Below are 17,287 nucleotides of genomic sequence, written 5' to 3'. Positions count from 1 at the left end.
ATCACACGATGACTGACATATTGTCACATTATAAACATATCTTTCCAAATAGGCATAATAATTTTACTAGCACTAAATACATTTAAGTGTTTTGCATAGTCGATGTTATAGGTCACTTTTAAAATAATGTCATATTTTATAGTTATATCCTGGCCATGGATGCATTAATCATTGCTGCCTTTCAAAGATGTCAGGTAAAAAGCAATTAATTAATTAATTAATTTTGGTGGGGGGGGGGGGGAGAATGTCACTCTTGCCTGTCTTCAAAACTTGAGAGCCCTGCATTTATATTTGAATAAATAGTCAAACTTTCATACAAACAAGACTGTTTCTTCAATTAAAACGAGAACGTTAGATTAAAACTACAAATCCCAAGAGCCCCGGCTTGTGCGCATGCTTATCGTCTTCCTAAATCTATTCGCCATGGACGAAAGCCGCAGTAAAAGTCTGAAAGGGGTTATTTTGGATATGTGTGGCGTTTTATACGACAGTGGAGAAGACGGAGGAGTGGCAATTTCAGGTTCGGTTAATGCCGTGAAAAGGTATAGTGTTGAGGTCAACGGTAAGATAACTTACATTTTAGACACAGGACGAAAGTTGCATTTTTGTCAGCGTCACACTGTATTCGACAATACTATGTTAATTAGGGTGACCAGAAGTACTCTTTTAACCGGACATGTCCTTTTATCGAGACCTAAAATATGCGTCCAGCAGGTATTCCAAAATTGTCTAGGATTTTGCCTCGTCGGATATTTGTGTTTCTCTGGGTCTTTCACAAACTAGTTATTACGCCCTTACAAGTTTTGGAAAGGGTATCTCCCTTACTTTCTACCTTCTTGCGCGAGCTCTGACTATAGAGAGAACTGTCATTGGTCGACCGCCTTCTCAGTGTTGCCAGATGCACGCTAATTATCCTCCAAATACGATCATTTTGAGCCTTTAGTAGGATACTTTCCAATTTCCAATCTGGCAACACTGAGCACCTTGCCGCCTTTTACCATTATTGCTTTAATATATGAGGAGGACTGAAAAGTGTCTTAATTTCTTATTTTAATATGTGGCCTTATAAATAATTTATTATTTAGAATGTTTTATTTGTTATAATTATTGCTTTAATATATGGACAAGACACATTAAAAACATTAACCACTGAAAGCCACAGAAGCACTGGACTAAATGCCACAAAAAAACATTTGTTTTTCATTTGCACTTTTCAATTTTGTTATGGTTCAATAAATAGATGATCATATATCCTATGTAATTTGTGTAATTTTTGTCATTCATTTGTGACATTTGTATGCATTCACATGGTCATGGTGCGGCATGCAATACACTACCAAGACTACCCCCCCTCTCTTTTTCACAAACTCAAAAATGGTCACGCTATGTTAATCATATATATTGTTGCACACTAGGCTCAAGGAATCCGACCTAATGGTTCGCTTCTGCACCAACGAGACCCAGGCCCATCGGGAGAAGTTTGTGGCAAAGCTTCAGAGGATGGGTTTTGACATTTCTGTCTCTGAAGTGTTCTCCCCAGCTCCTGCAGCTGTGGCTGTGTTGAAGGAGCAGGGATTGCGGCCCCATCTGCTGGTTCATGAAGGTACTACATAACAAACCTACCAAATTTAGCAAAGCATTATGTTTGCAACGTGATTGTGAGCACATTTTTGGTGTATTGCAGGTGTTGTCCCAGAGTTTGACAGTCTGGACAAGACCAACCCGAACTGTGTGGTTATAGGTGATGCAGCAGAAAAATTCTCCTACCAGAATTTGAATGGTGCTTTTCGGGTCCTCATAGGACTGGAGAAACCTTTGCTCTTTTCTCTGGGAAGGGGGTAAGGAATATGATGGAGCTTAGAATTAATGTTAACATCAGGAGACATTTAGCAGTATCATTGTAAAACACCCTTACTAAAACAACAACAATATGGCTGGCCTCAGCAAACACCAGACTAATATGCTAATCCTGTTTAACAGGAGGTACTACAAAGAGACAGATGGCTTGAAATTGGATGTTGGTGTTTACATGAAGGCATTGGAGGTTGGCCCTTTACTTACTGTACAGCCTAAATAGGCTACATGCACAATTCAATGCAATGTCAATGTTGGCCCTTTACATTTTTATCTCCTTTCAGTACGCATGTGATGTAGAAGCTGAGGTCATTGGAAAGCCTGCCCCCATGTTTTTCCAGAGTGTTTTGAACAACATGGGAATTCAACCACAGGAGGTGCATGAAAAAAAATATTCAGAGAATACATTTAAAATGCTTATAGCAGTATATAAGTAATCTCTCTTTTTCACTCTACCTTCCTTTCTTTCTTCACCCCTACCTCACCACTGCTCTCTTTCTCTCTACCTACTCTCTCTCACCGTCCACCTTCTCTCTGTCTACTGACTCTTCTTACCTCTCTTTCTCCACCTTTCCCTCTCTATCTGAAAGGCTTTGATGATTGGTGATGACCTGGTCAATGATGTTGGAGGAGCCCAACACTGTGGGATGAAGGGTATCCTAGTCAGGACCGGCAAATACAGGTCGGTGCATGACCTGTGCATTTACTGTACGTGCCTGCCTCATTCAAGTACCGTCATTTACTATAAGCCGCGCCTTTTTTCCAATTTTTCGACCCTGCGGCTTATATAACAGTGCGGCTAATCAATGGATTTTTACAGCTAACGGCCCCTAAGATATCAGTAAATTTTTGCTTTAAAAAAATATAAATATTCAAAGATGTGCACACTTTTTCAAGGTTTTTCAAAAATAGCCAAAGTTAAGTGGTTAAATGATTGTGACGCTATTAACTAATTTTGCTGGGGAACCCCTAGCACTCCCTCAAGGACCACTGGTTGAAAACCACTGCTGTAGATCACTGCCGGTATGTGCGCTAGGAGCGCAATGTTTAAGTTTGAAAGTTGAAAAGTTTGTGTCTGAAATGCTATGTGATACAGTACAGTTTACACAGCACAGTATATGTTCTGTAGCTACTATTGCACTAAATGGTAACAATCAGTGTGCGAAATACCCGTCAATATTTGGGGGGTCCCCATCTCTCGATTGTTGCGCAATACCGATCTAAATTTGCTCAATATGCAGTAGGCAGGGACAGACTGGGAGTAAAAATAGGCCTTGGACTTTGATCCAGACTGGCCCACCAGAACCGGCCCCGTATACGCCACCAAAGTGCCCTGCTAATGCATGCATATTCTGGGTTTGATGTGATGCTAGTAGGGAGTTCTACAGTTAATGCGAGCGCGCATGGCGCGCGAGCAACATTTTTTGGCTGATTTGAGCGAAAATTTGTTTTTGGAGCTTTATGTAAAATAAACATGGCGCTACCGATGGTCAGTCCGCTACTGGCAGTAGGTATAGCATTACAGTAACTATTTTATGGATGCAATAAGTCTATAGCCTACATGACAACACACACACACACTTAACCATTTTTGATAATCCGATATGCTATTATTCTAGTATTCTACTATTATTATATATGGTAGGCTAGTATTCGTAAAGCAACACTGACATAAGAGGTTGCATTGGCTAAAGTTGTTTGGATGCACGTTGTTTTATAACAAGTGCATTGTCATTCGGTGCCTCTTCATCTTGAGTGCCACCTTTTTGGATGTGAACCCAAAGTGTGTGAATGATACACTCTGGTTAGCTTTCGCTTGCTAGCCATTGACTTCTCAACGTTTGGCGCACAGTACTGGCTGGCTCCGCTTGGCCAAAAAAATGGTGAATAAATGTTTTGATTTCTGAATACTGAACATGGTGAGTAAAAAAAAAAAATGTGACCATTAGTGACAAGAGACCGCCTTCAAATTTAGCTTTTAAGGCTTTCAGGGGGGCTCATGGGTTAATCGGGGGGGTCGAGCCCCCCCGGCCCCCCGTTATTTCGCACACTGGTAACACTTGAATACCTTATGCAAATATGCAACTTGTTTGTTGAAATGTTAATAAATGGGAGCTTCCTCAAGCAGCCATCTCTTTCCCGACAATCCCCTCTGTGCACGAACCCTTACAGATGGTAATTAAACATTAAAACTCCTGCGGCTTATAGTCCAGTGCGGCTTATATATGTACACATCATTAAATTTAGCTGCTGCGGCTTATATTCAGGTGCGCCTTATAGTCCGAAAATTACGGTAGATAAACAAATTATACCTAGCCACTAGAGCGCACTCTCATACCAAAATACTTCATTTCCCTAGCAAACATTCATCAAATGTTCTAGTTTTGTTTATTTGACTGAAAATATGCAGAATATTGCTTTGTTTTATCCGCATGTTGAATACTTTTTACCCACTAGCCCAGGGGTGGGCAATTAATTTTCCCGAAGGGCCACATGAGAAATTGGGACCGTTGTGGTGGGCCGAACCAATAGGCTGAACTTGATTCTGCTCAATATACATTTTATTAAAAAAAATGTTAATTATATGGTTTTGAGCTGCTACTGGTAATACAATAAGGCTATGAAAATGTCATTTAATTTTTTGAACATACCTTTTAAAGGGGTGATTGACTGGGTTTTTTGGGTATTTCACACTGTTCCTTAAAGGTGACATGACATGCTGTTTTTGGATTCTTTTATATAGGCCTTAGTGGTCCCCTAATACTGTATCAGAAGTCTCTTTCCCGAAATTCAGCCTTGGTGCAGAATTACAGCCACTACTAGCAGTCCCACAAGGAGCTTTCCTCAGAACGCGCTGTTTTGGTGTCTGTAGCTTTAAATGCTAATGAGGAGCGGAGGGGCAGCACCATGCGCTAATGTTTACAATGGATGTATCGCAATGGCTGTAGCCCCGTTGCTGTAAGATGCCTCGAATTTGCCCATTCTCATCTGATAACCCTGGTTTGCAGAGGTACACACTCAGTCATTTCAATGAGGGGAAAGGCGGATATTGCGCGCGCCATAACACCAACAGCAGAACTGTTATCCAAATAACAAAGAAGTGTACAACACTCACGTTACAGCATGTGTATTCACACACATACTTAATGCTATCTACCTTTCCATTAGCGACAGTAACTCAGCTGTTAGCTTCAGAGCTAATGTTACAGCCACATTCTAAGGGTCGCAAGATAGGTAACCATGTACAGTAAAGCTACAAAATGATATAGCGTTAGTTAACTTACTTGTCCGAGGTTAGTAGCTGGACGAAAGAGAGTTAGTACTGATCCAGAATTTAATTTCAGCAAGGCCAGTTTTGTATTAGCTCAAATTGAAGAAACAGTCATGGCTGAAGTGTTTGGCGCAGACATACAAAACAAATGCGCCTACAACAGAAGTTGTGTAGGCGCATTTCCAGAGAAAATTAAATTAAGACTGGGTCTTCAGAGGCTCGGATGAAGAAACTGTAAAAATATTTTTGTTTTCCTTTGTACTTCCAAACTGAGCAAATGTAATGCTTTGTTCGTTTGCAAGCCATGATGTCTCTCGAGGATAAAAACACTTGCACGGTCATAGCTCAGTTTCTTATGGGCGGGCCAGATTCTCTGGGCGGGCAAAGCAGAGAGAGGGTAGGTAACCTTCCTCCTTGTGACGTCACAAAGAGGAGATTTTCAAACAGAGCAATTGAGCCTTCATTTTCTCAAAGGCGGAGAAGAACACCCAGGGCTTGGTTTACACCTGTTGAAAATTCTAGCCACTGGGGGACCAAAGGCAGGCTAGGGGAACTCATTAATGTTAAATAACCTCCTAAAGTGAAGTTTTCATGTCATGTCACATTTAAGGTCTCCGAATAGGGTATGTAACATTGGTTGGGTTGAAAATGGCCCGGGTGATGTTCTATGCCCCCTGATAGATCCTCAGAAATTTTCCCTGGAAAAAACACTAGCTTTTATCCTTTTATTGCTGCTCGCTGATTGGTTGGTTTTCAACGAGTGACGCTGGGGAGCAAAAACGCAACACGGTCAACAGCACTCACTGAAACACCGAAGGTGGAGACTTGAAATAAAAACGCGCAAATAAATCTATTGTGTCTACACAACACTTTTTTCAACAGATTGACTAGATATCATTTGAAATGATAACGTTAGTTGTTTCCACTTCTGTTGTCGAAGCAAACTGGATTGACTTAGGTGGGTAGAACGTTACAGCTTATAGCAACTAAACTATATCGTGATTCAACTCAGCTTCAGTTAGCTAGCTCTAGACATCTTGCTGAAAAATAACCTGACAAAGATCTGGACAAACATGCATCGTGAATTGTAGATTTACATAACAACACGGGTTATTTATTTGAAAGAAACAGTCAGGAACATGAAACAACGTTAGCCCCAATGCCAATAAACTAGGCTAAATCATCACACATTCTACCTATGCTCTTGCGTTAGCAAACTAAACTAGTTTACATGCCTACTGTAGTATATTGGGCTGTGTTGTGTTCTGACAGCCAATCACGTTGGACTAGGAAGTTCGGGTGCACTATTCTAGTTTTCATACATGTGGTATTCAGTTGCTACAGTACTCTATGAGTAAAGCTAATGATTTGCCTCTAAGCCATTGTGTGCTCATTTCATGCGGCACGGAACATGATATGGTGTCAGAAGTAGCGAACCGCTGAACGTTTTCGCCTGGTGTGAGGGTGAATTGCCTGTGGATAGCCTGCGTGGATAGCCTGCTTGGACAGCTAGTCTACAACCATTGTTGCTAGCACGCTCTAAAGGCCGAATTATACTTCTCCGACTCTGTTACGGACAGATGGAGTCGGACGGATTGATTGAATTTATAGTACTCCGAAGGCTGTGGGTGCTGTAAACAATTCACCGCCAGAAGAGTAGGTGGCGCAACGGTTTTTTGTAAGTCGTCATCGAGTGTTTATTTACCTAGGTTATCGAGAAGTCGGAGCAAATGTACAAATTAGCCGTTTCATCAATAAAATACGCACATTTTCAGCAACTACACTGCCTATTTCTCGTCACATTTTAATTCAGATGCTGATTGGGTGTGCTCAAGCCTTCGGCGAGAGCACAACCTTTGTTCTCTCACATATATATTTATTTATTTATTTTCGCCCCCCTAAGGATCAGTCAATATTTGGACTACATACACAACGGCGGTGTCAAAAGGTTCGTCTTGGTAGCGATTGCGTTGGTTGTATTTTTATTTACGTTCCGTTGCATGGTTTAAGTAGAAATTGCGTTTTTTGTGGTGAAAAGTGAAGCTAACGGTGGCTAATTTGCTAGCCACAGTCACTGACGTTACTAACGTCACTACGTCACTAAAACACGCGACTACCTGTAGCAGAACATTCGTTTCACATCTGTTAACTTGGGGGATAGCTAGGCTAACTATAGCTTTACTGCAAGGCAGCTGCAGGAACGCCACAAGCAAAGAGGCCAGGGTGATAACTATTTACTCATTTTACTTTGTGAAGTGAAACACAATTATGAAATGTAATGTACAATATTAGCTGATATTATTAAGGAAGTAGGCCCACATCTACTTTTGGAAACGGTAGTCTACTATTTCACTGAAGCATTAGCATCATGACATTAGCCTCTGTTGCCCGGGCAACACATACTACAGTGGTCTATGATGCATCTGTTTTCAATCTTTAAAGTAAACATTCCTCACAAATACATTTTCGTTGTAGGATTTATTATGACATTACAAGTAAACGATTTGTGGGTGAAATTATCATTACCTGTGGTTTCAAACCAGTGTTGCTCACTGCAATGCTGTAGCCTACGCGAGACACTACAAAAACATCTACACAGCTGTAGGAAGTCAAACGGCGACAGAACATGTTCGGCACTCCCCTTACTTAATCAAAAGTCTATCTAACTACTAACCTGAACTTCATTGCCACAGCCTAAACGTTGCCAATCTGTTCATGAAAATAATTAATTTCAGCCTAAACCGTACAACGGAACGTTAAATCCAATTCAACCAACGCAATCGCTACCAAGACAAACACAGCAGTAGTCTACTAGTACTGTACCGTAGTAGTACAATTTACCGGGGCAGCTTCTCCACACAGGGCTATATCGCATTTTGCGTTGTTACTGACAATGATCGCTACCAGTGAGCTTTTTATGAATGAGCGATTTTCCACTAAATAAATGTCAAGCTTATTTACGTTTTGGGGGGCATATTTTCAGTTAGCAGATGGGACTGTCTGAATCGCGATTCCATCTTCTACTGCCGGGTAACGTCGTAGAATAATCTTCAAAGGGGGTTCTTTATTAATGAATGAATGCAATGAGTAGGCTATATGCCTGAAAATATCACGAGAAGGGAAAAACTTAAAATGACGTTTAAGTCATAGAGATTAGGTCCATTTTTACACCGGTCTGCCAAATTTATTCGTTTTGATTCAACGATGAGGCTGCCTCTTGCAGGGGAAATGAGAAGACATCTATTTCATTCTACACTTCACTCGTATTTTCAGTTGTAAATGAGCAGCAAAAAAAATGCCTTTAATTCTATTTAATCTTTATAAATAATAAGTATGCATTTTCATATAAAATATACATAAATCAGTTGTAAAAATGTCATTCAAAAACGGACCCCTGTGCAACCGACGCAAGCAAGCACACCCTACAATTTCCCCAGAAATTGTACCCTCTCTAGTTTACATGTACTGTTTAGCTGAAATATGAATTGTAAAAACTTACAGCAATGGCGGTCAAAGGATTCTGTTCGTCCTGTTTATCACGGCCATCATGGCAACCCCGCCCCCGCCGCAAGCGGTTCTTAATATGGACCAATCACAGCCAAGGGGTATCCGTAAAATGACGGACGGACAGACGGATAGTCAGGAAAATCAGGAGGTGCACGTAGAGCTCTCCGAGGGGCTCAGAGAGGGAATTCCTCGTCGGAGAGGGCGTTCCCTGTGTCCGTCTCCGTAAAAACGAAGAAGTATAAATCGGCCTTAATGCTGCAGTGAGTACGAGGACAGAGATTGCGCCTCTATCTCTTGGCTAGTGGACTTCATGAGAAAGCAGAAGGTCGGAAAATAGCCGTGCTGCTACACTGCATTGGTGAGGATGCGTTGGAGATCTACAACACGCTGGAAATTAACTATGTAGATAACGACAACAAAACAATGGACGAGGTGATACAAGCTTTTGAAAATTACTGTGCACCACGTAGGAACACTGTTTTTGAAAGGCACCAATTCTGGGCACATCAGTTTCATGAACAAACTGGCATTGACAAGTTTGTCATGGAATTGAGACAGAGAGCACGCACTTGTGAGTTCAAAGACACTGATGATTTCATGCTCAGGGACAAAATTGTGTTCAGTGTTTCGGATGCACGTCTCAGGGAGAAACTGTTAATTGTCTCAGACTTATCTCTAACCAAAGCCATCGACATATGCCGCGCCAAGGAAGTTACACAGGCTCAGGCCAAAGTCATGGCGGCTAGTGGTAGCACAGAGCAAGAGGTGCTTGCAATAGAGAAACGTGGGTGGCAACGCCAGACATTGAGATCGCGTGCGAGCCCGACCAGTGAACAGCAGGAGAAGACGTGACAGATGTGGCAGAATGCACAAGCCCAGGAACTGTCCCGCGTTCAATGTTGAATGTAGAAAATGCGGCAAGAGAAACCATTTTGCAGCCGTGTGCCGATCAGCATCTGATGTTGCACCCATTGATACAGAAAGCATGGGTGTGGATGCACTGTTCATTGGTGCTGTCACACGAGCACAGGCTCGCTCTAAAGACATGGGGTGGCGCACAGCGCTCCGAGTGGGTGGGCAAACGGTCAACTTCAAGCTTGACACAGGGGCTGCAGCCAACGTGCTGCCACAATCAATAGCAAATACAATTCCCAAGCAACATACACTGAAGAAGACCAACACTGTACTGGTAGCCTATGGCGCATCACCCGCATCAAGCCCAAGGGTATACTCACGTTGCATGTGAACTCCCAACACAAGCAGGCCCTCCTACACTTCTATGTGACTGACACATCTGACACGCCACTGCTTGGCAGAGATGCTTGTGTGAGGCTTGATCTCGTCAGAAAAGTAGAGACATTAACATGGCAAACTCCACCCCGGACCAAAGAGGAGCTGCTCCAGCGCTATCCCGACGTGTTCCAGGGACTGGGTGAATTTCCAGGCATACACCACATCCATGTCGATACAAAGGTGCCCCCTGTTGTCCATGGATGCAGGAAGATCCCATTTGCTGTGCTGGATAGGCTAAAAGACACACTGGCCGTTCAAGAACAGAGAGGTGTGTGTCGCAAGGTAACAAAGCCAACACCAGGGTGGGTGAGCAGCCTCGTTATAACTGAAAAGAAAAATGGTACCTTACGGGTCTGTTTGGACCCGAGGGACCTCAACAAAGCAGTGCTTCGCCAACACTACTCCATACCCGAGGATGTACAATGCCAGTTAGCAGGAAAGACTGTGTTTACAATTCTTGATGAAAAGGATGGGTATTGGCAAGTAAAGCTTGATGATGAGTCAGCTGACCTGTGCACGTTCAACACCCCCTGGGGGCGCTACCAGTTTACGCGCCTGCCGTTTGGGATTAAAAGTGCAAGTGAGGTGTTTCAGCAAACGAATACTGAAAGTTTTGGTGACATTGCTGGAGTCCACATTATTGCAGATGACATGATAATTGCAGCAGACATGATAATTGCAGCAGCCACAAAGGAAGAACATGATAACATCCTACAACAGGTGATGGACAGAGCCGTCAAGCTGAATGTGAAGTTCAATGCTGACAAAATCCAGTACATGGTGAGTGAAGTGAAGTACATGGGGCACATCATCAGCGCAGAGGGAGTCAGACCAGATAACGCCAAAGTGGCAGCAATAACAGCAATGCCTCCACCTGGAGACAAAAAGGGTCTACAGAGGTTATTGGGCATGACACAATATCTTGCCCAGTATATCCCGCACGAAGCCACTCTGACTGCTCCGCTCAGAATGCTGCTCAGAAAAGATATGATGTGGCAATGGCACCCAGAGCACTTAACAGACTGAAAGCTGCCATCTCCAACACATCACTGCTAAAGTTTTTCAACCCACAAGAGGAAGTTGAAATACAAGCCGACTCCTCCAAAGATGGCCTGGGAGCAGTACTAATGCAGGGTAAGCGCCCTGTATCTTTCACATCCCTCTCTACAGCTGAGCAGAACTATGCTCAGATTGAGAAATAACTCCTGGCTATAGTGTTTTCACTGAAAAAATGTCACCAATATGTCTACGGCGTCACGGTCAAAGTCCAGTCTGATCACAAGCCCTTGGAGGCTATAGTCACCAAGCCCATCGGCAAAGCACCCGCCCGCCTCCAAAGAATGCTACTCCAGATACAGAAGTATGACATTCACATCACCTACACCCCTGGCAAGGACATGGCGGTAGCTGACACGCTCTCCAGAGCTGTCCCAAATGCCAGGCAAGAAGAATGTGAGATGGGGGACGAAAGGGTTGTGTATGACGTCAGTGCAATGACTCCTCTGGGTGGGTCTGTCATGGAGCAACTTGAGAGCAGCAACAGCGACCGACCGCGAGATGCAGACATTGGTGAGTCTTCACAAGCGAGGGTGGCCAGACAGGAAGAAGTGCCTTCCACTAGCAGCACAGCCATATTGGCATGCTAAGAATGACATCTACATTGCAGATGGCTTGCTAATGGTCAACCTTCGCATGATCATCCCCAGAAGCCTCAGGGCTGAGATGCTGAGGCGGCTGCACACTGCACACCAGGGCATCCAGCACTCCCTGGCGCACGCCAGAGCAGTGATGTATTGGCCGGGTCTCACAGAGGATGTCAGAATGATGGTTGAATCATGCCCCTCATGCCAAGAGAAGCTGCCGGACAACCAGAAGGAGCCCCTCCTTCCTCACGCAGTACCTGATACACCATGGGTGAAGGTAGCGGCTGACATTTCAAGGACGCTCCTTCTTACTAATAGTGGATTACTTTTCCAAGTATCCTGAGGTCTTGAAGTTGTCAGACAAGACGTCAGGTACTGTGATAGCCAAGTTCAAATGTGTTTTTGCTAGGCATGGTATACCCACTGAGCTGATTGCAGATCATGTACCCTTTGCCAGTGCCGAGACGGCCCAGTTTGCAAAGACATGGGGTTTCAAGATAACACATTCTAGCCCAGCCTACCCACAGTCAAATGGCTTGGCTGAAAGGAACATTCAGTCAGTGAAGAACATGTTGAAAGCCACGGCACAGACGGGTATTGACCCTCACATGGCTCTCCTGCATTTCAGAAACACGCCGATCACAGGATTGAAATACTCACCGGCTCAACTGCTGATGGGGCGTGTCCTTCGTTCCGATCTCCCTGCCAGCAAGGCAGCCCTGGCACCTGCAATACCAGAGTATGTCCAGCAAAGTCTCAGACGACAGCAGCTTCGCCAAAAGCACAGCTATGACAAGGCAGTGTCACCGCTTAGTCCCTTTAAGGAGGGTGAGAGAGTGTGCATGAAGACAACAAAAGGATGGCAGTTGCTACAGTACTCTATGAGTAAAGCTAATGATTTGCCTCTAAGCCATTGTGTGTTCATTTCATGCGGCACGGAACATGATACTACAGTCTAGGTGTTTTCGCTATCTAGCTGTTCTTGCATTCCTTGCAAATCAGTGTTAATAAAAAGCAGATGAGCTAGAGTCTAGCTAACATTGACTATACGGTCATGGCTGATGTTTGTCTATACCGTAGCGTAGAAGATCCCTGTGCAGTTCGACCCTCGACACATTTGCGCGAACCATTTCACCGAGGACGTTTTTGAAAACCTGGGACAATGTAGCTAAAGCAGGATTTGCTATGAAGCTGTTGCTGAAAAGAGGTGCGTTCCAACCTTACCTACATCACAACCGCAAGCTGTAGTATGATTTTGTTGGTAACAGTTATTAGCAATGCCAACGTATCCTGTATCTAGCACCTGCCTTTCTCCAGTTCTTTCAAATAGATAATCTAATAATCTAGACAGGCGTTAACAATAGGCCAGACTGCTATTTGTTTTCTGACTATTTTTTCGGAATCTTCCCTTCTAATGCCGACTACAGCTAGTCTAGGTAGAGTCATTTTCTAAGTAATGTATGTTGATGTGTTTTGAAACGTATTTAGCATTCTACATATGCTAGATACAGGAGACGTTTGCATTGCTAATAACTGTTACCGACAAAATCATACTGTAGCCGATACTTACAGCTTGCGGTTGCGATGAGCGTACGGTCGGAACAGCACATCTTTTCAGGTTCAGCTTCTTAGCAAATCCTGCTTGAAATTGTCCAAGGTTGTCAAAACTGTCTTGGGTGAAATGTTCACAGCAAATGAATAATTGAGTGTCGAATTTCGCCGGGATCTTCTCATAGACAAACAGCAGCCATGCCTGTCGAATGTTTGGCTCCTTAGGAAGGCTATTAGTGTTAGCCTTCCCTGTACAGCATGAAACACAGCATTTACGACCATGGTCCATTTTCAATATCCTTGTTATACTTCAAAACGTTATTATTTGTAATTGCTTAGAAGTAGCCTACACAGAGCAGCGCGCAGCTAAACTAGTATCGGAGATCTACGCTACCTCGGACTGGGCAAGAACACCAGTGAGTGGGCTGGTCTGGATGTAAATTTTGGGGCGTGACAAAGATACACAACAGAGCCAAAAAAGGCGGTCCCCGTGTTGGACCGAATTCTCACTCCCCCGCAGAATCCCACTCCCCTACGTGTGAACGCGCACTGCCTTCCTAGCGTATTCCTAGTTGTAGTTTGACGAACCGAGGCCATTTTTACAATGTTTATCCTAGGTTCCCTCGTCTTAGGCTTTGAGGAAACTGTCAGTAGGCTATTTAATTCATGTTTCATCAAAATATAAGTTATGTTGTGTTGCACTTGAGAGCCTATGCGATTTGTATGTCGTGCTACTCGTAAAATCCGAATGATTGTCTCAAGAAAATAGACGTAGGCCTACTTTGTAGTTTGACGAACCGAGGCGATTTTTACAAGCCTATAGGTTCCCTCGTCTTAGGCTTTGAGGAAACTGTCAGTAGGCTATTTAATTCATGTTTCATCAAAATATAAGTTATGTTGTGCTGCACTTGAGAGCCTATACGATTTGTAGGTCGTGCTACTCGTAAAATCTGAATGATTGTCTCAAGAAAATAGACGTACTTTGGAGCTGCACTAAATGCACTATATGCCAATTAATTGTCATATAATCGTCTGGTAAATGAGTACAGCTACATTATTTTACAAATGTAGGCTATATAAAAAGGCCCCTGCTCACAGGTCCCTCCTACCAGAATTCAACTTATATTTCCCTCTCAGTAAACTACTTGCCACACAACTGTTTTGTGTTTACAATCATATCCATTTTATAGATCCTGCTTCCCACAGCCTAGTTTGTGTCTACTAATTTGCAATGTACAGTGCTTGGTTTTAGTACCTGATAAGCCAAGCCTGGACCTTCCCTTTGTGAATGGCTAGTGAAAAACATCTAATAAATGATGACATTTTGATGTCATCATTTTGGTTCCATCACATTTATTTTAAACAAAAAACTATAATGATATATTTAACAAAAGGTAGAAAAAAAGAAAGTGATCATTTAAATAAGAGTTTTAACAAGTCTGAGGCTTGATCATGAAAACAGGTCAGGGATGTTTACGGCAGGCAGCACAGACATATTCCTCTCAGTTGGATTTTAGCACAACAGTGATGGAACCTTCTGAGGCAGCTGTCACAGCCAACCTGAGATTTTGGATAAACATTAAGATTAATTTGTGGAATGATAATGAATGATCAAACATTAGGAATGGCAACAACTGTCACCTATAATAACATTACCACTTATACAAAGAAATACCAATGCTTCATTATTAATGTATCTAGTAGTGAAAAAGGTATTGTATTCAATACCAGTTGACAAGCTATAACCCAGTTAGTGTCGCCATCCAGATTGTCCACATCCCCGCATAGTTGGGGTGTGTCAGATCTTATAGCCCCAATGTGTATGAAAAACTGTTGCCAAAATCCTAATCCCCTTCTAACTTTTACATTTATGCAACTAGTATCAAAAGCTTTTTATGGCACACTCTACAGGGCATTAGGAGCAACCAAAATAATTTGGGGGGGTGTCAGATTTTATAGTCCCAAGATATGAGGGGGGGAGGATTTCGGCAGGTATGAAAAACAGTGTTGTCAAAATCCTACTCCCCCAGTAAGCTAAAAAGAAATACTGAATTGCTGCCTCATTAAATAGTTGATTCAAGTAGCAGTTGGTTTTTAGGATTGTTAAATTGGTGAGGTAGCGTGCGAGATAAAGAGAACTCATACACATTAGCCTACTACAATGCATACAAGGTGAAAATAATGGGGCATTTAGTTGTATTAAACATAGATAAACACAGCTCTATTTGAACATTTCAGGGAATTCAGTTTTATTATACTGTTGCTAAAATGCATTGTGAAATGCATTGTAGTGCAAATGCGGCGTTTCACAACTGATTACGTAGGATAATGTCTTCGGATTGAAAAACATCTGATTGCTGTTCTGCTACAGGGCAAACTTAACTCCTTAATGGAGAAAGTGTTTGTCATTTCACTAACAGAGTTACAAAATTAAGCTGAGTTGTGGGTTTTATAAGAAGCCTATTATCAATCTGCAGATTAGAGAGAATGTTTAATAACACAACGACTTAAAATGAAGTCTCTGAGGATAGGACGGTGTTGATAGTGAATAGAGAAAACAAATATTACATGATTTACAGTCAAATAGGGTTTGTCCAGGAATCAGAGAGCAATCCTCTTTACAGAATCTCTCCAGATACGCCAGGGTCCTACTCTCTTGTGCACTCATCTTCAGCTCAGCCTACAGGTTTGCAATAGGGTTAAATAAATATTGCCTTTGTGTCACCTTATCTATATAGGCTACAATATTTTACTGCTGGTAAATTCCTAAATATTACTGTGTATATAATTTTATAATTTTTTAACACATCGTTCACTTATATTTTCCAATGTGTTGCCAGTAATTCTGGAGTTGGCTGTATGAACAGGTGATAAGGAAATGGCTATTGTACATATAGCACATAGCACATAGCAAATGTATTTTCTTCCACCCCCTATATCCCTGAAATATTCAAATAGACCTGTGTTCATGTATGTTTAATACAACTTAATGCCCCATTATTTTCACCTTGTATGCATTGCAGTAGGCTACTGTGTATGAGTTCTCTTTATCTCACACGCTACCTCACCAATTTAACAATCCTAAAAACCAACTGCTACTCTAATCAACTATTTAATGATGCAGCAAAGAAGTATTTCTTTTTAACTTACTGGGGGAGTAGGATATTGGCAACACTGTTTTTCATCAGAATCAGAAAGGGTTTTAATTGCCATGAAAGTTTGCACAGACAAGGAATTTACTTTGGCAGGAAGGTGCATACATTAAACATATAGGAACCTTAAAACTTAAATATGTGGTCTAACTATACAAAAGATACAAAGTCTAGCTAATACTAAGGGGATTTAGAATAAAATATAAAGTAGCCGTAATTTACAATATAAAAATACAAATGGTACAAAAGATACAAATAGTGTAATATAGTGCAAATTGCAATGTGGCAAAGTGTCATTGTGCAGATTGTGATTAAAGTCATTTAAGTCAGTGTGAGCCCTTAACCTTGTTGAAGAGGCCAACAGCGGATGGGAAGAAACTGTTTTTGTGGCGTGTGGTATTGGTCCTGACAGGGGCGCCGTATAGGGGGGAAAAGTTAAGACGATTCTAAGGGCCCCTGACTGACAGGGGCCCCAAAAAATAGGCAAAAAGTAATATAAAATTATATTATATAAACCATCATCGAGTATATAATACATTTAAAATATAATAATACAATGAATGATCTCTTTGTTTTTAATTGTGTTTGGCAATAAAGGTTAAATATCCCTATTGACCAAAAAGTAAACATCCATATTGACCAACCATCCCCCTGTATCTGCATGAAATGGTTTGATCCTGCCTTAGCGCACTTATCGGTGACGGTGTCTAGTTGCAGTCAGTAGATGCGCTAGTCGCTAGAATGTCGAGCCGTAAACACAAATCAGGGTTTCGGAAAAGATCAGAGAAAAAAGAGAGGATAGACAAAAGAGAGGGTTTCAATCAGTAACCCAGTTTTTTACCAAGAAAGATGGGTAGCCAATCTGTGAGTGGTATTAACCTGTTGGTTTAATGTCTATATAAGCTATCTAGCTACCCAGCTAACAAAATGACGTCCCCAGGATGTCCCTTTTTAGGAGTACAGTGTTAGCCTACATTTCATCAACATTTAATCAGTGTAGGGAAACATTTAGCAAG

At 42.1% G+C, this 17,287-nt stretch overlaps 1 protein-coding gene across 3 annotated transcripts in view; it reads left to right on the top strand.

Annotated features, from left to right (window-relative positions):
* The first annotated feature begins 393 nt into the window (after positions 1 to 393).
* The window catches only part of lhpp (phospholysine phosphohistidine inorganic pyrophosphate phosphatase), a 60,837-nt gene continuing 43,943 nt past the window's right edge, over positions 394 to 17,287 (top strand). The window contains exons 1-6 of one of the 3 annotated variants that reach the window (XM_067244777.1): positions 394 to 542; positions 1,416 to 1,603; positions 1,685 to 1,838; positions 1,981 to 2,044; positions 2,139 to 2,231; positions 2,445 to 2,536. In XM_067244777.1, coding sequence (XP_067100878.1) covers positions 394 to 542; positions 1,416 to 1,603; positions 1,685 to 1,838; positions 1,981 to 2,044; positions 2,139 to 2,231; positions 2,445 to 2,536 — 740 coding nt within the window. Of the gene's footprint in view, positions 543 to 1,415; positions 1,604 to 1,684; positions 1,839 to 1,980; positions 2,045 to 2,138; positions 2,232 to 2,444; positions 2,563 to 17,287 lie in introns of all 3 variants that reach the window. The other 2 variants (XM_067244778.1, XM_067244779.1) reach the window with 2 other exon arrangements.

Source organism: Osmerus mordax, chromosome 10 (assembly GCF_038355195.1).
Source record: "Osmerus mordax isolate fOsmMor3 chromosome 10, fOsmMor3.pri, whole genome shotgun sequence".
Taxonomy (NCBI): Eukaryota; Metazoa; Chordata; class Actinopteri; order Osmeriformes; family Osmeridae; genus Osmerus; species Osmerus mordax.
The sequence above is the reverse complement of the archived record's forward strand: the minus strand, read 5'-3'. Positions and strand labels throughout refer to the sequence as shown.